The 27,003-nt window shown below is 49.6% G+C and overlaps 10 protein-coding genes across 10 annotated transcripts; 5 read left to right on the top strand and 5 right to left on the bottom strand.

Annotated features, from left to right (window-relative positions):
- Positions 1 to 1,132: 1,132 nt before the first annotated feature.
- Positions 1,133 to 3,386, top strand: VTN77DRAFT_2124 (uncharacterized protein; the record flags this gene model as incomplete). The annotated part of the gene is made up of 10 exons (XM_069417931.1): positions 1,133 to 1,176; positions 1,439 to 1,511; positions 1,571 to 1,591; positions 1,647 to 1,991; positions 2,059 to 2,256; positions 2,311 to 2,395; positions 2,448 to 2,524; positions 2,582 to 2,789; positions 2,844 to 3,215; positions 3,277 to 3,386. 10 exons carry the CDS (start codon positions 1,133 to 1,135, stop codon positions 3,384 to 3,386), a joined length of 1,533 nt encoding a protein of 510 aa, XP_069279604.1.
- Positions 3,387 to 4,600: 1,214 nt separating this feature from the next.
- On the top strand, positions 4,601 to 6,740 carry VTN77DRAFT_2125 (uncharacterized protein; the record flags this gene model as incomplete). The annotated part of the gene is made up of 8 exons (XM_069417932.1): positions 4,601 to 4,695; positions 4,775 to 4,800; positions 4,864 to 5,108; positions 5,177 to 5,243; positions 5,293 to 5,364; positions 5,416 to 5,605; positions 5,655 to 5,770; positions 5,824 to 6,740. The coding sequence occupies 8 exons, from the start codon at positions 4,601 to 4,603 to the stop codon at positions 6,738 to 6,740; spliced, it is 1,728 nt and encodes a 575-aa protein (XP_069279605.1).
- Positions 6,741 to 7,219: 479 nt separating this feature from the next.
- Positions 7,220 to 7,729, bottom strand: VTN77DRAFT_2126 (uncharacterized protein; the record flags this gene model as incomplete). The annotated part of the gene is made up of 1 exon (XM_069417933.1): positions 7,220 to 7,729. One exon carries the CDS (start codon positions 7,727 to 7,729, stop codon positions 7,220 to 7,222), a length of 510 nt encoding a protein of 169 aa, XP_069279606.1.
- A 1,885-nt stretch (positions 7,730 to 9,614) lies between these two features.
- On the top strand, positions 9,615 to 10,465 carry VTN77DRAFT_2127 (uncharacterized protein; the record flags this gene model as incomplete). Its single annotated transcript, XM_069417934.1, has 3 exons — positions 9,615 to 9,692; positions 9,769 to 10,006; positions 10,074 to 10,465. 3 exons carry the CDS (start codon positions 9,615 to 9,617, stop codon positions 10,463 to 10,465), a joined length of 708 nt encoding a protein of 235 aa, XP_069279607.1.
- A 767-nt stretch (positions 10,466 to 11,232) lies between these two features.
- VTN77DRAFT_2128 (uncharacterized protein) lies at positions 11,233 to 14,601 on the bottom strand (the record flags this gene model as incomplete). Its single annotated transcript, XM_069417935.1, has 1 exon — positions 11,233 to 14,601. One exon carries the CDS (start codon positions 14,599 to 14,601, stop codon positions 11,233 to 11,235), a length of 3,369 nt encoding a protein of 1,122 aa, XP_069279608.1.
- Positions 14,602 to 14,893: 292 nt separating this feature from the next.
- VTN77DRAFT_2129 (uncharacterized protein) lies at positions 14,894 to 15,373 on the bottom strand (the record flags this gene model as incomplete). Its single annotated transcript, XM_069417936.1, has 1 exon — positions 14,894 to 15,373. The coding sequence occupies one exon, from the start codon at positions 15,371 to 15,373 to the stop codon at positions 14,894 to 14,896; it is 480 nt and encodes a 159-aa protein (XP_069279609.1).
- Positions 15,374 to 15,494: 121 nt separating this feature from the next.
- VTN77DRAFT_2130 (uncharacterized protein) lies at positions 15,495 to 16,820 on the bottom strand (the record flags this gene model as incomplete). The annotated part of the gene is made up of 1 exon (XM_069417938.1): positions 15,495 to 16,820. The coding sequence occupies one exon, from the start codon at positions 16,818 to 16,820 to the stop codon at positions 15,495 to 15,497; it is 1,326 nt and encodes a 441-aa protein (XP_069279610.1).
- Positions 16,821 to 21,541: 4,721 nt separating this feature from the next.
- On the top strand, positions 21,542 to 22,871 carry VTN77DRAFT_2131 (uncharacterized protein; the record flags this gene model as incomplete). The annotated part of the gene is made up of 3 exons (XM_069417939.1): positions 21,542 to 21,858; positions 21,971 to 22,218; positions 22,273 to 22,871. The coding sequence occupies 3 exons, from the start codon at positions 21,542 to 21,544 to the stop codon at positions 22,869 to 22,871; spliced, it is 1,164 nt and encodes a 387-aa protein (XP_069279611.1).
- A 330-nt stretch (positions 22,872 to 23,201) lies between these two features.
- Positions 23,202 to 24,566, top strand: VTN77DRAFT_2132 (uncharacterized protein; the record flags this gene model as incomplete). The annotated part of the gene is made up of 4 exons (XM_069417940.1): positions 23,202 to 23,326; positions 23,401 to 23,479; positions 23,533 to 24,342; positions 24,405 to 24,566. The coding sequence occupies 4 exons, from the start codon at positions 23,202 to 23,204 to the stop codon at positions 24,564 to 24,566; spliced, it is 1,176 nt and encodes a 391-aa protein (XP_069279612.1).
- Positions 24,567 to 25,989: 1,423 nt separating this feature from the next.
- VTN77DRAFT_2133 (uncharacterized protein) lies at positions 25,990 to 26,978 on the bottom strand (the record flags this gene model as incomplete). The annotated part of the gene is made up of 3 exons (XM_069417941.1): positions 25,990 to 26,367; positions 26,702 to 26,833; positions 26,889 to 26,978. 3 exons carry the CDS (start codon positions 26,976 to 26,978, stop codon positions 25,990 to 25,992), a joined length of 600 nt encoding a protein of 199 aa, XP_069279613.1.
- Positions 26,979 to 27,003: the final 25 nt, after the last annotated feature.

The following is a 27,003-nucleotide window of genomic DNA, read 5'->3' on the forward strand; positions in this document are numbered from 1 at the left end:
TGAGGGATATCATGTGTTGACTCTGGCAGTGACGATCTCTGTAAAATATCCAAAAATTCATAGATAGCCATCTGACATCACAGCAAATTTGTTGTCATGCATGCGACTACCACTAATCGAGGAGGCGTCTGCAGCTGCCCGGCATTATCTGGGGGTGTTCACGTTGCGGGGCTCTGCTGGACTTAGTAGCTGATTATCATACCGTGCTGAAAGAGATAATATTTCCTTCGATCTTCCTATTTAGCGGAGCTTCCAGTGCTCGCCGAAGTGAAAATTACAGGCCCCTCATCGGCAATAGACCTCGTCCTCTCTCAAGGAAAATAAAGCGATTTCTGGTTTGCAACGAGTCGAGAGTGAACATCGTCCATGGCACCGAGGGGCACACCACGAACGCCTCGAGAAGCCCAGGGTTCATCCTGCTAATTACTGGACAACCTCGATGCGTCTGTTGTCTCAGAAATCGGATAGTTATTAATAATAATAATTAATACTTGTGTATAGCCTTTGAAATCATCCAGGGTTAGTTTTGCTCGGTGACTACAAGCTGAGGTGGTGCTTGTATGAGTAAGCATGGTATCATGGATCAACTGTATTAAATCCAGATCCACATCCCCATCAGTGACGTCTAGCAAAAGCCGTCGCACCGGCCGAGACGGAGACTTTTTGATGACAGTGGACGCGGTGGCAAGTTCTTGACAGCACAGCAGGTACAAATGAAAAAAAAAAGAGTAGATTGCGGAAAAACTAACACAGCAATAGCCACGAGCCCAATCCTACGGCTGTCGCTGGCTTGTCTGTATTCCACCTTCCCACCTCGAAGGCCCCTCGTCCTTCACCTGCGGGACGGGACGGTAGCATGCAGGGTCAGCTCGCAACTACATTTGGATTGTACCTCTGCAATCTGTGTGACGCTTACTTCCTCCCTACAGACCTCCGCCCCACCATCGTGCCTCACCCACCTGCAAGCTACACCGGACAGCCCGTCCCGTTAAAACCGTACCTTCTCCGCCGGATCTGCTGGATAAACCCAGCTTTTCTCCGTCCTCCCAACAATTCACGCTTTCGCTTTCCATCTCTGTAGTCCTTTTTCTCAGTGCGTCCTGCTCTGCGGCTACACTGACTCAATTTCAAGATGGCCAGCTCAATCCTCCAGGCCGAGCAGCACGCCAACGCTGGGTGAGTCTGATCTGTTTTACTTGTTGTACCGCTTACATCACCCCTCGCTCTGGCCATCCATCGCGGGGCAGACCCCATTTACGAGGAACGACGAAGGAAGACCTGGCTGCGTTCGTCGCAAACATGCACATCTTTTGCGCTTCTCTAAATGATCCTGCTATTTTCCCCCCTTTGGTGTTGCATTGTTATCGATCGGCGTTTAGCTCAGCTCCAGACACCTGAGTGAACGCTCAGAAAGCTAATTGATGGACTTCCCAACCAGTACGGTCGAGCTCAAGGATGACACTGTCATCGTGGTGCTTGGCGCCTCTGGCGATCTCGCCAAGAAGAAGACTGTTCGTGATTCCCGGTCCTCCTGCTTCTGCCAGCTATTCTGATGCTAATAATGCCACAGTTCCCGGCCCTCTTTGGCCTGGTAGGTGACGGATGGATACTAGTGGAAACGGCTCGTCGTTAACAGGCTATAACAGTATCGCAACAAATTCCTTCCCAGGGACATCAAGATTGTCGGCTATGCCCGCACGAAAATGGACCATGCAGAGTATTTGCGGCGAGTGAAATCCTACATCAAGGTGCCGACAAAGGAGATCGAGGAGCAGCTGGAGAACTTCTGCAAGATCTGCACCTACATTTCGGGTCAATACGACCAGGATGAGTCCTTCATCAATCTCAATAGGCACCTCGAGGAGATCGAACGAGGCCAGAAGGCCCAGAACCGAGTTTTCTACATGGCTCTGCCACCGAGTGTCTTCATCACGGTATCGGAGCAACTGAAGAAGAACTGCTATCCCAAGAATGGCATTGCGCGAATCATTGTACGTTCGGTGGCCTCCTGCGCTAAAGCAATGACTGTGAGAGACTTACTTGGTGATTGCTCTGTAGGTTGAGAAACCGTTTGGCAAAGATCTCCAGAGCTCCCGGGAGCTGCAGAAGGCCTTGGAGCCTAACTGGAAGGAGGAGGAAATCTTCCGAATTGACCACTATCTCGGAAAGGAGATGGTCAAGAATATCCTCATCCTGCGGTTCGGAAACGAATTCTTCGGTGCTACCTGGAACCGTCATCACATCGACAATGTTCAGGTATGCCAAATCCTGGAGGCTTGCTTAGTCACCGCTGTGACTGACAACCCTTAGATCACGTTCAAAGAACCATTTGGCACGGAAGGGAGGGGTGGTTACTTTGATGAATTTGGCATCATCCGAGATGTTATGCAGAACCGTATGTCAAACCGTTGATCGTTATTGGAGAAAATGCTAAGCCTGTTATCTAGACCTTCTGCAGGTGTTGACGCTACTTGCCATGGAGCGCCCGATTTCGTTTTCTGCAGAGGATATCCGCGATGAAAAGGTTCGCAGAGCCCAGACGGGGATTTCCAATGAGCCAATTGTTGATCGTTTCTTCTAGGTGCGCGTTTTGAGAGCGATCGACGCCATTGAGCCCAAGAATGTCATCATTGGTCAGTATGGACGGTCGCTCGATGGCAGCAAGCCAGCATACAAAGAGGACGACACTGTTCCCAAGGACTCCCGCTGTGCAACCTTCTGCGCCATGGTAGCATATATCAAGAACGAGCGGTGGGACGGAGTTCCATGGATCCTGAAGGCCGGAAAGGGTAAGGATTCAAAGCCCTTTCAACCTGTACTGGCCGGGCACTAACAGCATCCAGCCCTTAACGAGCAAAAGACGGAGATTCGCATCCAGTTCAAGGACGTCACGTCTGGCATTTTCAAGGATATTCCCCGAAACGAGCTGGTCATTCGAGTGCAGCCCAACGAGTGTGTCTATATCAAGATGAACTCGAAGCTTCCCGGTCTTTCGATGCAGACTGTTGTCACTGAACTCGATCTGACCTACCGCCGTCGCTTTTCCGACCTCAAGATCCCCGAGGCGTATGAGTCGTTGATTCTGGACGCGCTGAAGGGCGACCACTCCAACTTTGTCCGTGATGACGAGCTGGATGCCAGCTGGAGAATCTTCACGCCCCTCCTGCATTACCTTGATGACAACAAGGAGATCATTCCCATGGAATACCCTTACGGTAGGGATCCCATTTTCTCTGCTGTTGCATGAGAATCCCAACTAATACGATACTCGTTTAGGCTCCCGGGGACCGGCGGTTCTGGATGACTTCACGGCGTCCTTTGGTTATAAATTCAGTGATGCAGCTGGCTACCAATGGCCCCTGACGTCTGCTCCAAATAGGCTGTAGATTACTGTCGCGACCGCGATTCTTCAAACGATGTAATGTTGGAAGGAACTCAATACCGGGTCTGGTCTGAGGGTACGGGATTGGTCAATCGTTCTAGGCGCGAGTGCATTTCTTACAAGACGGAAAGCTCTTCATCTTATGTTGCAATACCTGGGCGGTGATTAATGGGCGCGATCCTGCTTTCAAACGGAACCTCACAGGCGTGGACCAGGGAGATCACGGACGAAAGTTATGGTTTTTCTTTTTTGTTTTTCTTTCTTCAAGGTATATGCACAAAATATATCCTGGATTCGGGTAGAACTAGAAGTCCGAGGTGTCTCGCCACCTCTGCAGGTTATGATACTTCTCAGCTGTTGCAGAAATTCATGCTTGATGATGGACTTGACTCGGTTTGCCTGTCCTAGATTAGTGCCGATATAGCTCTATCAGTGAGGGTAATTTTTTTTTATCTTCGTTAGATTTCACTCACAGAATAGCAATATTTTTTTTCCCCTCTATGCTTGCTTTAGTTTCCGGCCTTCTAATTTATGTTTGTCCCTCTTATCGTCCTACCTAACTCCGGACTAGGAACTGCTGAAGAAAGCCCTGACGTTTTCGCTTGGCGAGCGGGTCCCCGACCCCTGAAACATGCATTCCTCCTGAGCTCTTGACTCCTTAGGCCTCAGATTTAGCAGCTTGCTCTGCCGCGGGCAGCAGCTTGCGCACATCCAGCAGACGCCATCTCCGCTCAGGCCCGCCCAGACCTCCATGGCGTTCCATGACGCGTGCCCTGGATCCGTCTTGGGCTAATAATTCTAATTAAATCACTATCCAACTCTTTTTCCCCACGACAGCGCTGGACATTTTGTCGCACGCACTTTTTCTCTGCAATCTATCTACTCTACCTCCGACCAGTCGACGCCGCATGAATTGCTGTCCGCGACGACTCGATCGAGAATCTGCATGCCTGCGATCGACCCTACCGCGCTACCCGGGGATCTGAGGATCCAATACGTATACCTATTGATGGAATGAGGCTCGGTCCACGGATCTGCTGGTGCTGAGACGAGGATCGAGAAACTTTACGAGGAAATATACCAGATCTATCGCAAGCAAACAAACATTGCAGACAAGCTGTTCAGCTCGGGGTTGGAAACTGGGAGGGAGAGATAGGAGTTGAGGGGGAAAATTTGACTGGTGGATCAACCTCTTATGCGCAATTCAACGCTGTCACTATGCGTGCTGCATCATGGACCGGCACGCCCTCTATCAAGGGCCGGACGGAAGCAACCCGCATGGCGTTGCTGACGTTCAGTCTGATTGGGTTGCAGTATGTCCTTTTCCCGGGCTTTCTACACGGAGTGAGCGTCGTGGAGAGCATGGCTGATGAAGACTCACCCTCGACAAAGGTTCACTTGGGGCATTGAGATGACCTGTATGTGAATTTCCTTTCTGTTCTCTGTTCTCATGGAAGAACACTGGCTGAAATTTCTGGCAGATTGCACTCCCTACCTTCTCCAACTCGGTTTGACGAAGTCGCGAACGTCCCTGGTCTGGATCGCCGGTCCGCTCTCTGGCCTCATCATGCAACCTATTGTTGGAGTCATTGCCGATCGCTCACGGTCCAAATGGGGAAGACGGCGGCCATTCATGGTCGGTGGCTCTTTCGTTGTCGCGGCCTGTCTACTACTACTAGGCTGGACCTCTGAAGTGGTCGGACTATTTGTACATGATGCTGAGAAGGTGGGTGTTGGTGCTGTCGCGCAGTCGCCTGAACTTGAAGTTGACAATATTCTGTTTCGTGATAATAGAAAAAGAGTGCTACTATCGCTGTAGCTGTTTTGAGTATTTACGCCGTCGATTTTGCCATCAATGCTGGTACGTCTTATCCTCGGTCCGCTCTCGACTGAGCTGACCAGCTCTACAGTTCAAGCATGCTCTCGCAGTCTGATTGTCGACACGCTACCGATTCCTCAGCAGCAAGCAGGGTCCGCATGGGGTAAGCTGCTCACATATGTCTTTTAATCGCTAGGGTGCTGATAATGAGAAGCCAGTAGGATGTCTGCGATCGGCCAGCTCATTGGCTATGCCATTGGTTCCATTGATATGGTCACTGTCTTCGGAACGAGATTTGGCGACACCCAATTCAAGCAAATGACCGTGGTTGCGGCGCTGATGTTGATTGTGGCTGTTTTGATCACTTCGTATTCTGTGAAAGAAAGAGTGCTGATCTCGGCCAGGTTAGTCATAAGAGATGTAACTGTTCCGGCATTTACTGACGATAACCAGAGACTCGGATGGCAAAGCGGGTGCGATCCAAGTCCTGTCGCAGTTGTTCAAAACGACCGTGAATCTGCCGCCTCGTATACAAGCGATTTGTTGGGTTCAATTCTGGTCTTGGATTGGTGCGATTTACAAACGAACCTCCAAATAATGGGCCCAACTGACCTGACAACAGGCTGGTTCCCGTTTCTCTTCTATAGCACGACTTGGGTAGGAGAGACCTACTTTCGATATGAGAATCCCGAATCCGCATCTCAATCCACCGATACGCTTGGTGATGTGGGCCGTTTGGGCAGTCTGTCTCTTGTCATCTTCTCGTCCATTACGTTCCTCAGTTCAGTGCTCCTCCCCTTTGGGGTGCGTTCCCCGGATAATAAGAAACCGAATTTCACACCCCGGCCTCCGCCTGGCATCGCCGCGCTGCTGAACAAGATTACGACCGTCCGCCCCGACTTGCAGACGGCGTGGTTTATCTCGCATCTCATGTTTGCTGCCACCATGATCTGGGCCCCGTTGGCCCGATCCGTGCGATTTGCCACGTTCCTGGTCTCCGTCTGCGCGATTCCGTGGGCTATCTCGGGTTGGGCGCCGTTCGCGTTTATGGGAGTAGAGATCAACAAACTCGCTTTGGAGCCTCCGACCAACCCCCGACCCACCGCGACGATGATCACGTCTGCCAGTTTCCGCACGCACGGCTACCAACCGGTCGACACCATCGATCGAAACCCGGATGTGGAGATGGACGTGCTGCGTCTGAACCATCGAAGCGCCGACGACGACAGCGACGATGAATCCGCCTCCGACGGGTCGTCGTCCACGGGTGAGCTGGCCGGGATCTATCTCGGGGTGCTGAACGTCTACACCACGCTGCCCCAGTTTGTCGGCACCTTCATCAGCTGGGTTGTTTTCAGCATTCTTGAGCCAGCGACCCCGAAGCCCGGTGACGGCGACAAGCCGAAGGCCTCAGAAGGGTCGCGGTGGATAAATCTCGACTCAGAGGGTCCGAATGCGATCGCCGTTTGTCTGTTTATTGGCGCGCTCAGCGCGTTGGTCGCGGCGGAGGCGACCAGACGGTTCAAAGCTGTGCGATAGGTCGTCACTGGTGCTGTGAAGTCGTCTTCATATTCCGCCGTTGCAGCAGCACTATTCCTTGTTTCAACCAGCATGAAACCACCTACCTAGGCACCTAATTCTCGGGATACCCGGTGTGTCAGTCTTGATTTTCGTGGCCATGTCTACATTTTTCATTTCTTTCTATTTCATTTTATTTTTAATATTTCCGTCGTGACGATCTTGATGACATCTCTTGTGGCTAGGCTTGGCTACGCTAGGCTAGCTAGGCTAGGCGTTCTCGAGTCCTTTTCCTGTAAATAATGTTTCGCCGGAGGGTTCCTCCCTGGGCTCTTATCTATACTATACCCATGGCTAAAGGAGGAGGAGGAGGCAGCGTGCCTGGTTGAGTAATTATAATTCATAAATGAAAATAATGCAATAATCCTGTCGTCTGTACTCTTTGCACTCCCTCTTTTGTAATGTACATACCTAGGTATTTCTACCTACCAACCTACTCATTATTCATTTTTATTTCTGCTCCCCATCTGCATCTCCATCTCCCTCTTCAACAACCTCCTATGCTCCAACCCCGTCCCAACAAGCACCATACCCAACAACGCCAGACAGAAATACATCTGCGGGAAACCTTTTCCAAACTCAGGATCCACAGGCAATGAACCAGGATACAGCGCCGCACTCAGCTGCGCAATCCAGAACAAACTATCCAGCCACGCAGCGATCCAGAGTGACGACAACTCCTGCGACGATTCTCGTGGTGATAATGCTGATGATGGTGACGACGACGCTACTGAAAACGTCGACGAGCGGTAAAAGAGGTAGTACAGACTGCTAACGCCCAGCAACAGACCCATGGACAACGTGTGGCCGTCGTGGAATTTGGCGTGCGGCGGCCACCGCGGGTTGTAGATGTGTGTTGAGGTCATGTCGGCGAGGTAGCCGTTTGTGGCGGTGATGAGGGCGACGAGGGCGAGGAAGAAGCGGCCTGGCGTTGTTGTGGTTGGGGGCATGTCGAGGGACTGGAATAGAAGCGAAGCTAGCTAGCTATATAGGTAGGTAGACGGGCAAGGCAGGTCTGTCGAGAATAACAGTACTAGTAGTAGGAGGATTTGTTGAAGTCTTCAAGACTCATTGTAGCAGGCCTGAAATAAGTACCTATATGACATAACTATAGGTATCATTCTGAGAGTGGAGTTCTGGACCGAAAGTTTCCAGCCTATTAGGGCATACCTACCTAGGTAGTAAGTCTTCATATCCATGGATGATCAGGTGTGCTTTGCCCCAATTCGCCATTCTATCATTTTATTCATTCATTCGAATTTCTCATCAAAGGAAAAGGCCTTCTTTGTGGAATTGCAGAGTCGAGATTGAGACTGAGATTGTTATTCGATCTACGCTGTTCTCGTCAATGGAACACATCATACTACTAATCACAAGTCGAATTATAATTCCGGTACATGCATACATATATAGATTTATCTGTCCTGGCGCACACTATCAGGTAAGATGGATGGAGTAGTCTTTTATTTCACGTATCAACAATCTAGACAGAGAGAGAGAGAGTGTAGTTACCTACCTACCAATGACAGATTCAGCCTGGAAGATACCTACCTATAGGTACATACAGTACGTAGATAAGTATTTAGGATCGCGCTTAGACGATTATGGCGACTTATATAGCAGCTTTTTTTTCCAGGACGATTGCTATTGCAAATCATGAATTTCACCTGAATTTCACTCGACTAGTGTTTATTGTTTTTTCCTTACTATATAACATCCAAAAGCTGAATGAAATCAATACACGCTTTGAAATGGTTGAAATGGTTGAAAAAGGTGAATAATGGATAAGATTCTCAATTTCAGCCTTACCTGCTCTGCTCTGCCCTGGTCTGTCGACTTACATATGTACTGTACTCCGTACCTAGGTACTCCGTATCCAACTGGCCAGACCTCATCAACAAGATCCACTATTTTTTGCATTCTTACACGCATGATACAGCCAAGTTCCGGCATGTTCCGAATTTTCAAGTTGAGTGTACGGAGTATAGAAGTAATTACAGTAATATGAAGATTAATAATAGAAGTCTCTCTTCAGTCCCACATCTTCAAGATGGATTGTCCGTGCCAGCGGAGACTAGTCCCGTTCTGGGAAGGTGGACTGCAAGCAAGCAAGCTGCAAGCACCCTGGTAAAATGATCTACGCACGTATCGGCGTCAAGTTCCGCCGACCAGGATCGATATTATTAATTATTAGCTGGATTATTGTCGACAGGCTTATGAAATTTCTTTTTTTTTCTTATTTTTGTTTTTCTACGATTAAATTACAGGGCACTGTCATGTCCTCACAGTACAGTACATGTATATAGTAATTAAGGTTTGGGAGATCGACAAACTAATCATGCATGTAGCATGCCTGGTTCGGAGACTTTATTTCTCTGGATTATTTTATTTTTATTTTCTGAAATTATGACCTGTAATGAAATCTGTTCGTTTTCTGCCAGACTCTTCGGAGAGGTGGAACGATTACATAAGGTAGGAAGCTACTAGGCTGCGATGATATCATCATGCGGTACCCCCGTCCGGATCCATCCAATCCATCCCACCTTAGGTAAGCTAAGCAAGGACTGCAGACTGCAATTGATTAGGCTGCGGTAGGAGGGACAGTGATACCGTATCCACTCGTGTGGACTCCAGAAGGTGGGGAGGAAGAGGGGATGATTTCTCATAATGACGATCGATATAAATACTTTCATTCCCCTTGGCTCACCCTGTAGATTGCCTGTACAGCAAAGCTTGATTTTAGTGCACCATCTACTACAACGGATCGAGTCTTCTTCGACCTCTGAATCGTTGATACTTCTCGACAGATTCTTTCTCTCTTTTATCGTCTAAACAATGGCTCCCAAGGTCCTGGTTATTCTCACCTCCCAGGATAAGATCCCCAAGACCGGTCAACCGACCGGTTGGTACCTGGTACGTAGGATCTAGCGTGCTTACATAACTGCTTCTTCCCTGTGTGAAACTATGATCACTAACGAGCCGGTTCTAGCCTGAATTCGCTCACCCCTGGCACGTCCTCCACGACAAGGTCGAGCTGACCATCGCCTCGCCCAAAGGCGGCGAGGCTCCCCTCGACCCGGGCTCAATCAAGACGTTCGAGAAGGACGAGATCTCGGTCAGCTTCCTGAACAACCAGCAAGCGCTGTGGAAGAACACGCTCCGACTGGCTGATATTGTGCCTCGTGCGGGCGAGTTTGATGCTATCTTTTATGTTGGGGGGCATGGACGTACGTTTCTCCAATCAACCGTGTCGTTTAGTTCGTGGATGTGATTAACTGACACAATTGCTTCTAGCAATGTTCGACCTCGTCTCCGACCCAACCTCCCTCGCACTCATCCAAACCTTCGCCTCAAACAAGAGACCCGTCGCAGGCGTCTGCCACGGCTCCTGTGTCTTCCTCAACGCAACAACACCCTCCGGCGAGCCCCTCATCCAGGGTGCCATGATAACAGGCTTCTCCAACGACGAAGAGAACCAAGTTGGCATGATGGAGGCGATGCCGTTCGCGCTGGAGACCGAGCTCAACCGCGTCAGCGGCGGCAACTACGTCAAGGCCGACCAGCCGTGGGGCGCGAAGGTGGTTGTCTCCAGGACGCATAAGCTTGGGGGAGCGTTGATTACGGGGCAGAATCCGGCTAGTGCGACGGGGGTTGCGGAGGAGTTGCTTAAGGCGTTGGCATTGTGAATTGAGACGAGACGAGACGAGCGAAGCGAGTCGAGTCGTTAAGTTACATATAGGATATGAATGTAAATTATGGATGAATTTATGACGATTTAGTTGTTAACTATGTTGATAATCATATTCGGGGACAATTGATGATAAGTAAGGAAATTAGGGTCGATAAAAATAATGTCAATAATTAGAATTCAAATCGCAGAGCAGCCAGATATATATATATATATATATAGGGGAGAAAGAGTAATAGGTACACTGCTAGAACAGTCAGCCAAGCTACCTTCCAGCGCGTCATTACAAGTACACCTATCTAGATGAATAATTCATCATTCGTCTCGAAGACAACAGAAGGAGCAGAGAAAGAGAAAGAGAGAATGAGACAACGAGGCACATATCTGCCCTCACGGCAATTAACCACGGCTGAAATTATTACTCTATCGTATCAAAAGTCTCTGAATCCAGAACAGACAAGACAGCTATCTATCTATCCTTGGTATCGTCGGTTGATAGACAACAGCAGACAGAGAACAGGCCAGGCGCCATGCAATACCATACCATGTCATAACACACCAATCAAAACGTCTATGAACTTTCCCAATAAATACCTAGGTAGTCCACGCATGCACCCCTTTTCAAAAAGAAACATGAACATGCCGCATGATCATAGACAGACAGGACCGTCCCAAACCGGATGAGATGCATGAATCTCGATCACAAGACAAGCCAAGGTACAGACAGGTACAGGTAGAGTACAAAATGTGCAGACAGAAATAAGATTAAGGGTGAGAGTGAGAATCCTCCTTCTGCAGATCGGCTGCCACCATCTCTTCGACCACCTTCATGCCCTCCTCCTCGCTGCGTTTGGCGTCGGCCGGATCGTCGCCGACAACACGCTGGTCCAGGGCCAACTTCGTCTGTCCCAGCGCGTAGATCTGCTCTTCGATGGTGCCTCTGGTCACAAGGCGGATCACTTCGACTTCACGGGTCTGGCCCACGCGGTGAGCGCGGTTCTCCGCTTGCACGTCCTCCTGCGGATTGAAGCTCGAGTCGAAGATGATCACCTTATTCGCGCAGGCCAGGTTGATGCCCGCACCGCCGGCCTTGGTTGAGAGCAGGAACACGGGGATGTCGACCTTCTCGTAGAACGCGTCCAGGATCGACTGGCGATCTTCCACGCTGGTGCGCCCGTCCAGTCGGAAAAATCCCATGTGCAGCGTCTCGAGGACGTATTCGAGAATGTCCATCACCATCGTGAACTGCGAGAAAATCAACGTCCGGTCGCCGTTCTCCTTGAACTTCTTCAGCAGCTCGCACAGCTTCTCGACTTTGCCCGAGTGCATCCACTCCTCGTTTTGCAACGCGAATTTGCCCAGCGAGTTGGGATAGTTCACGCACATGGTGTGGCATTCAAAGTCGTTGTAGACCTGCAGCTCTTCGAAAATGATATCCGGATCGGATTGCTTCCACTGCTCTTCCTTCAGGCACGCCTTGGCCATGCGACTCAGAGTCGTGTCGTCGTAGATACGGCGTTTCAGCAACGGGTGAATCGCCGCTTGACGGAGTTTCATCAGGATGTTGGCTGACTTGTTTCCGGTCTTCTTCCCCGCTGCCCGATCGGCAAGAAGCCTTCTGACTTCCTCCTTCTCGTGCTCATAGATCTCTTTCTGAGTCTCGTTCAGCTCGCAGTATTCGACCCGAGAGATCTTCGGGGGCAGATCAATGACTTGATGCTTCTTCCGGCGCAGCACGAACGGCGCTAGCATCGATTTCGCCCGGGCAATGCGCTGCGCAGACAAAAGAGTGGAATGAGACTCGGACGAGTCGACAGCCTTTGCTCTATTCGCAAAGATATTCTGAAGATCTTCCTTCTTTTCTTGAAAGACCTTGGGAAGAATAAATCCCAGCAGAGAAGCCAGTTCTTGAAGGTTGTTCTGTAGAGGTGTCCCAGTGAGAAGGAGTCGAAACCGAGCAGGGATCCGTATCAGTTTCTCGTATAACACGGATGTGCTGTTCTTCAGCATATGGCCTTCATCGTACACGCAGACACAGAAGTCGAGGTTCCTCAGGAAATGGGCGTCAACCTTGGCTTTTGCAACCGTGTAAGTAGTGATCACGACATTAATGTTGTCCCGGTTCTCTTCAATTGCTTCTCTAATCTCGGCCCTCTGCTCTTGACGTGCGTAATATGGCATGACCGAAAGGGTGGGGCAGAAATTCTTAAATTCTCGAAGCCAGTTCTCCAGTGTCGATGATGGCACAACAACCAGATGCGGTCCCTTGATTCCCTTCTCATACAGATGCGCGAGGAATGCGATAACTTGACAGGTCTTACCCAGACCCATGTCATCTGCCAGAATACAACTGAGCTCTTTTTCAAAGAGGAGAGATAGCCAATTGATCCCAACAATCTGATAATTTTTCATTGTCAACGTCGGGCTCATGATCGAAGGCTGAGAGATGAAGCGACTCTTGCGGGAACCTGTTGCGATGGCGTCATTGTCCTCGTCAGTGGGCGGGCTTGTTGGAGTGCCGATTCCGGAGTCATGATCGAAGGAGACGAGCTCGAGTTCAGCGTCTTTTTTCCCAAAGATATTGACACCCCATTTCTTCATTTCGGCAGCGATTGGCTTCCCTAGAGCCTCGCAACGCGCCACCAACGCATCGACAGCTTCATACCCGGTCCACATGTCCAGACATTTATCAACGATTTTGTCTCCGATTGGCTTCTTGGTTTTCCGACCCCGTCCACTCTTTGGCTGGGGCTCATCGTCGCTCATAACATTTCGCACGGCATCTAAAGTCGAGAAAGGACGGTGTGCAATGATTGTAGAAGCAACTTGCTCGGATGTGGCAGCAATATCCGCAAGTTCCGTGACGGTACAACTGTTGATGAACTTGAGAACCTTCGTTTCTAAGGCTCCGTCGTCTTCCAACGGCTCTTGATCGCTGTTCGAATCGGAATCATCTGATATGACCACGGCCTCTGGTGACTCCGATCGCTGTGACCTGGGCCTCTTGCCTCTGACAAGTCGACCCAGTGGCTTCGCTGGGGGCGTTTCAGAGCGTGGAGAGCTGACGGGAGAAGCGACTCGATTCCTGGCTCCTCTGATGAGACGGCGCCTCGGTTTCGACTCCTCTGGTGTAGCCTGTCTGTCCTTTTGGCTCTTGTTAAGGCTCGGCACGGAAGACCATTTATCTTGAATTTTGGTCTGCGCCTTGATCTGCTGCTTTGCGGGAGCCACAGGCGAGTGTTTGCGAGGCACGCTCAATTCGTCGTCAGATGATGCGATCGTCGCTGGTTCCTCAGCAGCAGCGAGATATTCCAGTGCATCGTCATAATTGCCGCGTTTTAACAAAAGAGCCTCCATGACTGCCCGAACAGATTTTTGAGGCATGATTGTCAAAATCCTCTTGACCTTGACCTTAGTCTGGTAATCGTCGATGTCGTCAATCGAGTTGACATCAATTTCGACAGGTAAAGCGCGAGAAGAGGTATTCTGTCTAGGCTTTTTCGGCAATCCGCTATCCGCCGCCCCATCCAGCTGGGAGATCGATCGTTTAGCAGTGCCATTAGAAGGCTTATAGACTGCCGAAGATGTAATCTTTTTGAACCTGTCCAATGCGCTGTTTGTGTTCACTGGAGATTCCATCACCTTGTCGGGAACGGGGCTTCGCGACGATTTGGTAAAAGTGGCGGGCTTGATGTCAGTTGACCGAGTATCCTGCTCGTCTTCATCGGAAGATCCACCACGATATGCAGGACCATCGTCATCCATATCTATGGCCGGAGGTCGCTTTGTAGGTCGTGCAAATATCGAGGGCGGGCGAAATTGTGTGCCACTAGGCGCCATGAGACTGGACAACACACCGCCGCGTTGGGAAGGACGAGCTGGAGATGACGAAGGAGCCAAAGGGGAGGATGCGGCAACTTGGACAACGGACTTCTGATCGGAGGGTTTTTCGATAATTTGGGTAGGCTGTGTGAGACGCTGGGAAACGGAAGGCGGGGTTTGCTTGACAGATTGATTCTGGATGAGAACAGTGGCAACAGTTTCATACTCCGCATCGTCATCCGCAACACTGCCAGCAGTGTTTTGGATCGTTTTAGGGTTGCGAATAGGAGTCTCCGGTACGGACTCCTCCATCGTGTGTAGAGTGGATTTAGAAACGAGTCATGGCATCGAGCCCCGGAAAAAGAAATGAGAGAGTTGGACAAAACTGAAAAACTGAACCTTGGAAAGAGGTAAGTTTGCAAGAAACTGACCCTGGAATAAAATCCATCAAGCCGCCGCGGGACGATCTGCACGTTTTAGCGCGATCTTAACGCGCCCGCGCGTATTTAGTGAATTCCGTCACGTGTGGCCCATTAAGCCCTAGCATGTTATTCACTGGTTGAAGGGTTGATCAATGACTAGCCCGACGCAAACAATACCACATTTATCCATTAAGACAGGTGTTGTAGGATTGAAAAGTGAATGAAGAGTACCGGTAATGAAAGGAATATTCTGTAAAGTAAATGCTAATAAGTTGATACAAGATATGTTCACAATGCAAACAACAGCACACTTCTCTATTAAGACAGGTATTATAAGAATGAGAAGAAGTGAATGAAGAGTACTGATGATGAAAGGCATATTGTGTAGTGAAGAATCTAATAAGGAAAGGTTTTACAACTGCCATCAGGAAGTAAACAACACATGTAGATGAGAAAAAACTTCGGACCCTAACATCACTCAAATATGCATGACACGCTGCAAATTGCAGCGCAACTAAACTACAAAATAACTGAATGGTATATTGCTTTCTACTTCCTTCCTGTACAAGAGACCAATGAAATCGTACCTGGTATCTTTTTGCACATCGTGAGAAGTGGAATGAAAGGAGACTGAATCCATATCCGAAAAGAGTAAACACCATAGAATGCAACCCCTTCCAAGCTATGCACCGTAAAAAGCAAATGAAACCCAAGGACCCTCTGTGGAAGAGAAGGGCCAACCTAGATGAACAAGATATCAGTAATAAAGCGTGAAAGGTATCTTTAGACAGCAACCCCTGCATCCTGTTGGGGGAGGGAAGTCGATGCGGAGAGATCGACTCCAGTCTCAGGATTTGGCTTCGGCGCAGGACTTGGGATTGAGCTCGTCCGTATGGGACCGGAACCACTGGCAACGGGCGGATTTTGCTTGGGTCTGCTCAGGCCCCCTGCAGCCCTGGCCGATTCATTATTCTCCATCGCATTCTGAACCGCAGAGGGTCGAACTTCGTCATCACTGCTGATGGTGGACCTCTTATCCAAACCCATCACTTTGTCTACCTCTTTCGCGGTGGGGAGAAGATCGTCAAATTGGAGAAGACGGCAAGCATCCGTGTAGTTTTTGGCAGACTTGGCGTCCTTGAATTCCTTGTTTTTCCCAGGAATCATCATGTTGAGGAGGTATTTGGTGTTTCCCCAACGATTTTCACACTGCAAGCAGGCCTCCATATAGTCATGGACGACTTCACGCCACGGAAGAAGTCCACCCTCGGCAGCAGTGCGGAAACATGATGGGTTGGCCTCTGCGGCTGTCGCAATCATGGCACCATCGACATTATACTCCTTCATCAGTGCAAGACCTTCGTCGCGGGAAGTCACATCGCCATTCATGACACAAGCCACACCTGCCTTTCGACAAACCTCGCCAATCATGCGAAGCTGATCACGGATGGCACGTTCGCGGGGCCGCATAGGGGTGGTGCGGCAATGCACGGTCAGACCAGTGATTCCAGTGGCGCAAAGGCGTGTTACGAGGCTTTCTGTTAACTCCGGGGTCTCGAGGAGGCGAATCTTGACGGAAATGCCGATCTGATACGGATTCCCGACTTCGCGTACAAGGGCCTCAAGGATGGAAACGAGTTTGTCTGGAGTCCGTAGAAGCGCCGCGCCCATTCCTCCACTCGTACTGAATGGCTTTGGACACCCCGAATTGACATCGATCCCTGCAACATCGGCGGCCACTACTTTGGCCGCTTGAACGGCCAATTCCGGTGATGCGGTTCCGATTTGAAAGATCAATTTCCCCTTTTCCCGCACAGGATCAATGCGGTATATGACAGACTCCTGGGTGGCCTTCTCCGGCCTCCCCCCGTTCGATGGGAGGCGGGTATACTCGATGGTTCCGTTGCGCGGGTTGATTCGACGGGTGGCGCCGATGAGAGAACGATCGACTGTTTCCGGTCCCCAGACCAGATCAGCACCATATTTGAGGGCGAGCAGACGCGATGGTAGCTCTCCTGAGCGGACCATTGGTGCCAGGACGACTTTCCCGCGGTAGTCGACCCCGTTGGCGGGGATAGGAACGCGAGGCGGCGATGTTAGCGATGCCATGGCGCTGCGGAGAAACCTAAGCATAGCACCACGGGCCAAGGCCCTGGCCAGGTGAGACGTTCCCTGAGGAGAATCGGTCTGGCCGATGATATTATTCTCGCGAGATTAGTGAAAGAATGGGAGGATTCTGTTGAAAGGGCAACTAAGCGCGGAAAGATGAAAACTGCAGAGCGCGAAAATCGAGGTCACGTGTAGATAGGGAGATAAGCGAGGGGTGGCGTCCTGCCCGCTTTATTATTTCGCGCTTCTCCCTCATCTCCGCTGTACGCCACCATGACTGCAATAGCTGGTACCCCGCCATTCGCATTTAAAAAGCTTGTGATCATATATCTATGATGAAGTTCAAAGGTTCCAGTCCCTGTAGAGGCAGTTTTACTGTAGAGTTTCATGTTATGATGACAAGGATGCGCCACGAAAACCTATGTATAATACCTACACACATTATCTAGATGCTCCCACTCAATGTGGGAATAGAAGGAACAAGGAGATGACTGTTCGAGGTCATTGAGTGTGACAATACGAGGGAAATCGCATTGTCTTGGGTACTCCCTTTATATGGCATTCATTGTTGTACTGGCAGTACTGGATGGTCCGAAGTGCCCGATATCGGCCTGCAGAACGAGGGACGTTGGGATCAGGGAATATGATAATAAATAGGACGTGGAAGACTGCATCTACGGTCGTCAGTGACATTATTATCGAGTCCTGTAGAAGCCATCTTCCAATTTCGCCCCTATGAGCCTAGTTGGCAGAACAGTCCATAGTGCGTATAGGAGGTATGTATGCAAGTCTATCCAACCGTGCAACTGGACACGTGAGCACACATCACCTCGAATTGTCCAACTAGCTTGGTATAAGATGAAAAGAGAGCGGTCTGGATCCAAAGAGAATACGCTCTTCTTCCAGACAACTGCATGATTGATGAGCTGGACAGCACTCGACATAGATATGTGCAACTGACAGACTGCCGGGGCGGGTTAAGTCGGCCGTGTAGGAGTCGTAGCGGGGCCGGATCGTCACCAGCCCGAAACGTGGCTTTCCACCGATGCCGAAGACAACTGTTAGGGAACCATGCGTTTTAGAACCCACCCGAAAAAATTTCCAGACCTGACGAGAGTCATTAATATTCTAATGACAGCCTGAACTTTAATGGGAGGACCAGATCACCAAACCAAAGCAGACAATAGTGCAACAACCCATCCCAGAACCAAAAGGTGCAAATTCTGGCGCAGAATCAGAATACCTCGGCCTCACGGCTTACAATCATCTCGAGCAGTCCCGGTCCGAGGCTGGCAGTAATCATCACCTTTTAGACTTCCGAAAAGCATTTAAGCAGGACCTGAACCAAACCACAGAACAGCTGCCTCCTCCCCATGTCCCCTGCTGCCACGTCCGCTGCGCGTCTGCGTCTGACCCAATTGGCGCTTGCCCGCTGCCTGCCCACCGCCTCGACAGGAACCGCCCGCTGCTGTCTGCTGCGCCTGCCCACCCTGGCTCCCCCCACCGCTAGGACGCTCTCTTCCCTCCCCTCTCGCCCACCGCCCCTCTCCTCCCCCGACCGCCCATCCTCTTCCTCATCGCCTTCTTCTCTGTCTTCTGCATCTGGCATTGCACGCAGTGTGTCTTCTACGACAACGGAACGCGCTGCCCTCATCTCCAGACACTTCTCTTCCACCGCTTCCACACAGTCGCCGCACACAAACCCCTCCGCCATGTCGTACTCAATCCGCAAGGTTGGCCAGCCCAACACGCTGGACTACCGTGTCTTCATCGAGAAGGACGGTGTCCCAATTTCTCCGTTCCACGACATTCCTCTCTATGCCAATGAGCAGCAGACTATCCTGAACATGATTGTCGAGATCCCCCGTTGGACGAACGCCAAGCAGGAGGTATGGTTAAGCTGAAGATCTCCGGGCTTCTATATATCCTTAAAGAGAGAAGTCATGTACTGATTCTCTGTCCAGATCTCCAAGGAGGAATTCCTCAACCCCATCAAGCAGGATGTCAAGAAGGGTAAACTCCGTTATGTGCGCAATTGCTTCCCCCACAAGGGTTACCTCTGGAACTACGGTGCCTTCCCTCGGGTGAGTGCTCAATACACATTTTTCCTTCGAAATGAAGATCAATTGCTGACCTTTCCCAGACCTGGGAAGACCCCAATGTCGTCCACCCCGAGACCAAGGCCAAGGGTGACAACGACCCCTTGGATGTTTGCGAGATTGGTGAGATGGTTGGCTACACTGGTCAGATTAAGCAGGTCAAGGTGCTGGGTGTGATGGCTTTGCTGGATGAGGAAGAGACGGATTGGAAGGTCATTGTCATCGATGTCAACGACCCCTTGGCCCCCAAACTCAACGACATCGAGGATGTTGAGCGCCACCTGCCTGGTCTCCTCCGTGCCACCAACGAATGGTTCCGTATCTACAAGATTCCCGATGGCAAGCCCGAGAACCAGTTCGCTTTCTCTGGCGAGTGCAAGAACAAGAAGTAAGCAATCTCCTATGTGTTTGATTTGATTGCAGGGCTAATAAGATCCGTCTTAGATACGCTATGGAGGTGATCCGCGAATGCGCTGATGCTTGGGAGAAACTCATGACTGGCAAGACTCCTCGTGGCGAGATCAGCCTGTAAGTTATAAAATTCCCTAACCTCTCTCCATGGAAACGGATGGCGGGAAGGATTGTAGGAGAAAACAGAACTAATTTGAAATCTAGTGCCAATGTCACCAACGAAAACTCCCCCGACCGTGTCGACCAGGCCCAGCTCGCCAAGATTCCCCCGGGTGAGAACCTCCCACCGGCTCCGATTGACGGCAGTGTCGACAAGTGGTTCTTCATTTCCGGTGCTGCTGTTTAAGCATTGGGAAACCCGCTCAATTCCACTTAATGAGCACATACGCTTCTCCTCTCCGCGATATAAATTTGTCTTGAGGTTTTTTTCCTCCTATGTCGATCGTGCATCTACAGCCGCGCGTTTATACCTGTCCTACCTATAGGCTACGGTAGATTCGATGACTATCGACTGCCTGTAAAAGAAAATTGGATGGATACTTGCCCCCTCCAAAGGGCCTGGAGTCTGTTCATGTTCCATTATCATGGATAATTGGTAGTGGTTAGATAAAATCAAACGAAAGGTAAAATTTATCCCCATTTAGCGCTAGTATGTACACTGCAGATATGATTTTTGGATGCAAATATTGAACACTCTGACAAGCGACATCATGTCATTGTAGATGAATATTTAGAACGCTAGATACCTGAATACAGAGGTGGAAAATAAAACAAATATAGTATATACATCGGTACCCACGTCGCGTCGCGTCATTTTCTCCATGCTCTTATTGCAAGTCATATTTGGAGCTTCTTGCTTGCATGGACACCTATGGCTCTTCGTCAAAATCAAGTCTTGAATGCATCTAAAGCCAATGCGCCACGCCTGAGATGACTCGATCTTGATCCGCAGATCTTGAATTGGCATCTGAAAGGGACAAACTCATCCCAAAGCTTGCCATTGTCCAGGTCACTCGCAAGAACATACTAAAAGGATCAGCTGGGAAAATATTATTATCCCTTCAAACTCTCCTCTCTCTCGATGAGTCGGCCCACCCGCGAAATCTCATCAATGACATCGCCGATCTTCATTTTCCGCTTCCCGACCTCGAGCTTGATCTCCTTCCCGCCCTTGAACCCGATCGTCATCTCCGGGAGTTGTGTAGAGTTTCGCGGGAGTTGCGTGACTTGGATGTCGATGTGTGCGGCGCTGTTGGCGGGCGCAGTGGTGGGGTTCTGTAGGAGATTGAGGACGAAGCGACAGGGGCGGGAGAGTCGAGAGAAGGGGTTGAAGGCGGTGCGGAAGGAGGTGATTGTCTGGATGGGGATTGTCATTGTGGATAGGGTATATGGATGCCGTGAAGCGATGTGTTTGAGAGAGATTGGCAGTCTTCTGGATAGAAAGGCGTCCTGTTAGTATTGCGCATATATATCTTTGAGATGTTGAGCTGAGAAGGTAATTACTCCTCAGAGATGACCTGACACGACTGTAGCAGAGCTGGGTGACGCTTACCAATTCCCTCGAGGCAGGCCTCCCAACAATTCAGGAGCGCGGAATCCCTTTTCTCCTGGATAAAACACTTGCTCCCTGCCCACCCCGGAATCGATATTTCAAAACGGAAGATGTCGCGGCTCGAGTTGTCCAGGTGGATGAACAGGCTAAACCAACGAGCGCGTCTGCAGGTTACCAATCAACTTGAAGATCGTACCAAGAGGGTACAACGACTGCTAGCTTTTTGGTCCTGCAGCCCTGGAGTTCAATTCAATCCAATCGTTATAGATAGTTAAGCTGATTTATTTAACCGGACCTCCGATGCGGCGGCGGACATGGAAACTTTTCGGAGTTGATGAATGATATGTTTGCTTGGGCTGCAAACATGTTCCTCGGCCTTGTAACATTACGGGGCTAATACGCCCTCGGAACGGAACCGATGACGCTTGTGGACAGCTTGAATGCATGCTTTCCACGTTTCCTACGCATGAGCACCTCATGAGAGTATTCACACTTGTTGAGCTCCATATTCAAGTATGTGATATTTGTTACATGTGAGCCAGTCAAGATTTATTGAATGGAAGTTCCTGCCATTTGAGCTAAGCCATCGCGATTTAAAGGAGTCCGCGGTCTGTCGCCTTCCGTTTCTGGACGAATACTGAACAACAGTCCGCGGCACAATGTCCTCTACACACGTCCTACAAACACGCCTGAAAGAGGTCTCTGCGTCCCTCAATGAGGTTCATACGCTTGTGAATCGATTAAAGAATTTCACTGCATCTATTGGGCAAGGCGATGAGGCCCGTCTGGAGCTCGGGGCGGAAATCCACGCCCGGCTAAAGGAAGCTGAAGAGGAGATGGAGCTGCTCAAAGTCGAGGTGGAAATTCTAGAAAGTACAGGAACCACCAAGAGGAAAGGTGCAGAGACTGGAGAGAAGGACGCAGAGAAGAGGAGGGTGGTTGGACTGGCGGAAAGGTTAACAGAGGAATTGAAGAGGTTTGTTTGTCACTTAGTGGTTGTCGTCTGATCATGGACTCGCGGCGGCCTTATTCCTATTGTTGCTGTAAGTCCGATATTTTTATTCATGACTGACAGACTCGGTATCTAGGACGAGAGCAGAGTTTCGCGCCGCACAATTACAAGCTAACCGCAATGCGGAGGCTGCCCGCCGAAAAGAACGAGAGCTGTTGCTTGCAAGACCTCCAGAGGGCGGAGAGCGCCAGAAACCTTCCGAGAAACTTACGCACGATGATTTGGTGGTCAACGCGTCGAGTGACGTTACCGCTGCTCTCAGGCGGACACATCAGCTGATGCAGGCGGAGCTTTCGAGAAGTCAATTTGCGCAGGAGACTTTGGGTAGGTTCAGTCGCGGCGGTGCTGTATGCGGATTTTGCTGACATCTGTCAACAGAACAGTCAACCGCTGCGCTTTCCTCTCTTTCGGAATCCTACAGCAATCTTGATACCATTCTCTCCTCATCTCGCGTCCTGGTCAGCTCGCTCCTCCGTTCTCAGAAATCAGATACTTGGTATCTCGAAACGGCATTCTACATATTGATTTGCACAATCGCATGGCTGGTGTTTCGCCGAATATTATATGGCCCGCTCTGGTGGCTTGCCTGGATGCCGCTCAAGCTGCTCTACAGGTTTGTGACCTCTGTAATAGGCGTGGCGGGCGCGACAGGGGCGGTTGCTTCTTCTTCCTCCGCCATCATGAGTGGCACCGCAACCATAGGCATTCCGACCGTTGCTGGCACAGACGCTCCGAAATATGTACTTGGAGGAGGCAAGCCTCCTGGGTTGTTGGATCAAGACACTGCTTCTACTGCGGTACCCGATGACGACAGCATGGTCGAGAAGATTGGAAGAATGGTACAGGAGAGTAGAGAAGGACAAGTGGAACATGATGGTATATCGTCTGAGGAGACCGTGGACGAAAACGTCCCTCGGAATCCGAAGAAAAGAATGTGGGAAGAAGATGTAGATACGACCAGGAAAGACGAGTTATAAATATGACACTTACACCCAGCAGCAAGAAAGATAAACAAACAAGTATTAAAAGAAGTTTACTGTTAAAAGTAATTTACTCCGTATTATGGACATGATCTTATCAGTTGAAGATAGTTGGGGCGGAGATCTTGCCATTCTGTATTGAGCGTTAAGTGGTTTCGCGTATCACGTGTAGACGCGTCACTTTGATTGCAGGACATTTCATTATTTGCAACTGCTCTGAGCTTCATGATACTCGCGCAACGCCTTTGTTCACTCAAGCTCTTCGAATTCCAATCTTGAGAGCTGGTGAATTGTCATCCAGAATTTGCCATTGGAGCGAACGCGTCAATGGCAGCCAATTTTTTCAACAACAAAGCGAGGGCGGCCGCCGCAGCTGCCGCCAGCAGCTCAAAGCAGAAGACGGCCGATAGCAAAGAGGATCAGACGCGTCTACAACCGTGGGTTGAGAAATAGTATGTTGATACTGTTTCTATCCTTTCCTGTCTGTGAATTACAACTGATCTGATCGATATGATATGGGTTACAGCCGCCCGAAATCTCTCGACGATGTCGCAGCGCAAGATCATACGATAACGGTCCTTCAGCGGACGTTGCAAGCTTCGAATGTACTCTCCTAGAATCATCCAGCTCCTCTTCAACAATGGCTAAGTGTTTATAGCTCCCTCACATGCTCTTCTACGGCCCTCCAGGAACCGGCAAGACTTCCACCATCCTCGCGCTGGCCAAGTCCCTCTTTGGTCCCGCTCTCTACCGCACACGAATTCTCGAACTGAACGCCTCCGACGAACGTGGAATCAACATCGTCCGTGAGAAGATCAAGGACTTTGCGCGGACCCAATTGTCCTACCCTACAGGCCTGGACGCCGAGTACCGCGCCAAATATCCCTGCCCACCGTTCAAGATCGTTATCCTCGACGAGGCAGACAGTATGACGCAGGACGCACAGGCTGCATTACGTCGGACGATGGAGCAATACAGTCGCATTACGCGATTCTGTCTTGTTTGCAATTACGTGACGAGAATTATCGAGCCTGTGGCTAGTCGATGCAGCAAGTTCCGCTTCAAGGCGCTAGATGGCACTGCGGCGGGGGACAGATTGGCTGAGATCGCCAAGGCGGAGAACCTGAGACTCGAAGACGGCGTCATCGATACACTGATCAAGTGTAGCGATGGCGACCTTCGACGAGCAATAACATATCTGCAAAGTGCAGCCAGACTCGTCGGGGCAACCGGCGCACCACCGGGTCAGAAGGCGGATGGGGATACGGAAATGGCCGACGCAGACAGTTCTGCGCTCATCACCGTTCGAATGATCGAAGAGATTGCCGGTGTCGTCCCGGAAAGTGTCCTCGACAGGTTAACGCAGGCCATGCAGCCGAAGAAAATGGGATCGGCATACGAGGCAGTCTCAGCCGTGGTAAACGACATTGTCGCAGACGGATGGAGTGCGACGCAGATCTTATCTCAGGTGCGTTTCCCCAGCGCAAACACGTCTTAAAGAAGAGTGCCTCACTAACACCTGCCTCCTAGTTATACCGCCGAATCGTCTACAACGACGCCATCCCAGACATCCAGAAAAACAAAATCGTCATGGTATTCTCAGAGATGGACAAACGGCTCGTTGACGGATCGGACGAGCATCTTTCTATTCTTGATATGGTGTTGAGAATTTCTGGGATCCTTGGTTCATGACTGTTGCTTTGCGTCGCGTATGAGTTAACGAGAGAGAAGAGAAGAGAGGAGAGGAGAGAATTATTAATTGTAACGAATACCCGGGTTACATTACATGGGAGAAGTAAATTAAATTATGCAGGATCATCTTTTTTAATAAAAGTATAGTAACTAGGTACTGGCATTTTCACTGTATGAAGATAGATAGAACAGATAGAAGGATGTGAATAGCAACCAACGTCCTTTAAAAAAAGAAATCAAAATTCTGGAAATTCCCATTTGTTGATCCCAAATCTCCCTTTTTTCTTCCTCTTTCTCTCTTCAGATCAGAGGTTCATTCTGCTGTAATAATGATGATAAGAACGAAAACCAAAGAAAGGGGGGGGAAGGCATTAAGAATGGATAATAAAGAAAACTGTTCCAGGGAAATGCAAATGAAGAAATCAAATTAGAGAGCAGAGAAGCATACATAGACCATTAAAGGATAGATAAAGAGAGAAAGAAAAAAAAAGGTCCCATCTAAATGCAAATTAAGAATCAAATCAGATAGGAGAGGAGAGTACATAGACCATTAGAGGTGGATAAAAAAAAAAGAAACAAACGGTTCCATGTCAATGCAAATGAAGAATCAAATAAGAAAGGAGAGGAGAGTAGATAATAGATAGATAGTGAAAAAGATCAAATCTGGGTAGAATTCGTATCAGCTGGTGGTGTTGGAGGATTGCATGTAGGATGATGATGCCCGTCGCAAGTATGGGTAGAATGGTCTATAACCACCGCAACAGATCCATTTTGTGGAATTTCGGAATCTTCTGACGCTTGTTGCTTATTGCTCTTTTCGCTGATGGCTTGCTGGGGTTCGTCGTTCTTTTTGTCAATGTCTTCCTGAGGTTCATTGCTCTTTTCAGCAGTGTCTTCATAAGACTCATCGCGTTTCCCACTGTGGTCTTGCTGATTATTGCCTCATGCTGATATACCCACGCCATAGCCTTGACCCAAATCTTCTGATCATGATGCGTCGTCCACTAAGGCTCTTGTGATCGTCTTCACCGTCCGTTGCAACATGCTGCGCAGGATATAGTTCCATCGCTGGCGATTCAGGGTCGTAGGTCGAGGGAACGCGGTCTGAGCCAAGATGGTAGCATCTAACTTCGACGCCTCGATACCAGAGCTGAGCTTTCAGCTCTCGGTAACGTTTGAGTATGTTAATTAGCCAGTTCCTCCGGTTGGTTATTTCCCTGCCCTCTATCTCCATGAGCAGAGCCTTTGCTGGACCCGTTAGAAAATTTTCTGCTAGGGTCCAAGCGTGATTATCGTAGTTCTTCAATGCGGCGTTTTCTCTTTGCTCTTTTCTGTATTCTAAGTCTGGACTTATCAGATGTTTCGTGGCTTCTAGCATTTTTGCAACCCATTTGTTTGCGAGATACCTGTCCGCTACTTGGAATCAGTATGTCTGTGTTGGGAAGAGGATAGAGGAATATAGGGGCTTGCTCTCTGCCAGTCTTGAAGCAAACTTCATGAAAGCTTGCTCGAATTCATGCTCCTTGTCACCGATTGTCCGAGATGATTTCACCTTGCTTTCGTCCGGTTTATCCAGCGCACTGTCGAGAAATAGGAATGGTTTCTCCATATTCTCGGAGCAGATGAAGCTTGACAGCATTCCATGTAGAAGGATCATCGAGCCCCGTGGGAGCTGGTTGATAGCAGGAACGTCATCCGGCGTACAGATCTGCCGTTCAGGATTGTCCAACATGGACAGGAGATCCATCGCATCCTTCTTCTTAAGATCCGGGATTCCTCCTGACCGAGAGTACCTCCTTATCTATGAATGCACGTCTTTGTTCAAGTCCCGAAACATATTTTGAATGGACCTGTCGTCCAGCGGAGCCCTGCCTCTACGAGCATTTTGAGCAGACTCTTTGACAACTCTATCGACTCTTTTTGTTTGTCAGTATCTTGTTTTCTGTTCTCAAGGACTGTATCTGTTCCCGCTGAGTTATTCTCTTTCTTCCGGTTGGTGTAGATTTTGTGCTTGATCATCTTGCTGAGTTTGCCTTCCCTAGAGGTCGTCCTCTGCACTTGGGAGCCTGGGCATCATGAGCCATTGAACTAGAGAATCTCTACAACAACTTTTGAGTGCTTCGTTCAGTGCGTACCGTTTCATTATTTTCCGATTTGTTTTTTTTTTCATCTGCGAGAGTTGAGGAGAATTTGTCCAGGCTCGTGTTAGAGCGGGTGCGCTTCCTGGGTCTCGAATCTTCTGAATCTGTGGTCTCCTCCTCACCTTCCTTTCTCGGAGTTTAGCTCTGGAAATTCAGAAGGTATGAATACAACGTTAAATACCAATTTGTAGTCCTCGTCCATCTCCCCAATCACGTCTTCCTCATCTGATATTTCATCGTGAGACTGGGTCTCCAGCTCATCGGAAGGCATCGTTCTGTTGCGTGAGAGTTGGTAC

Source organism: Rasamsonia byssochlamydoides, assembly GCF_041956645.1.
Source record: "Rasamsonia byssochlamydoides strain NRRL 3658 unplaced genomic scaffold VTN77scaffold_16, whole genome shotgun sequence".
Lineage (NCBI taxonomy): Eukaryota > Fungi > Ascomycota > Eurotiomycetes > Eurotiales > Trichocomaceae > Rasamsonia > Rasamsonia byssochlamydoides.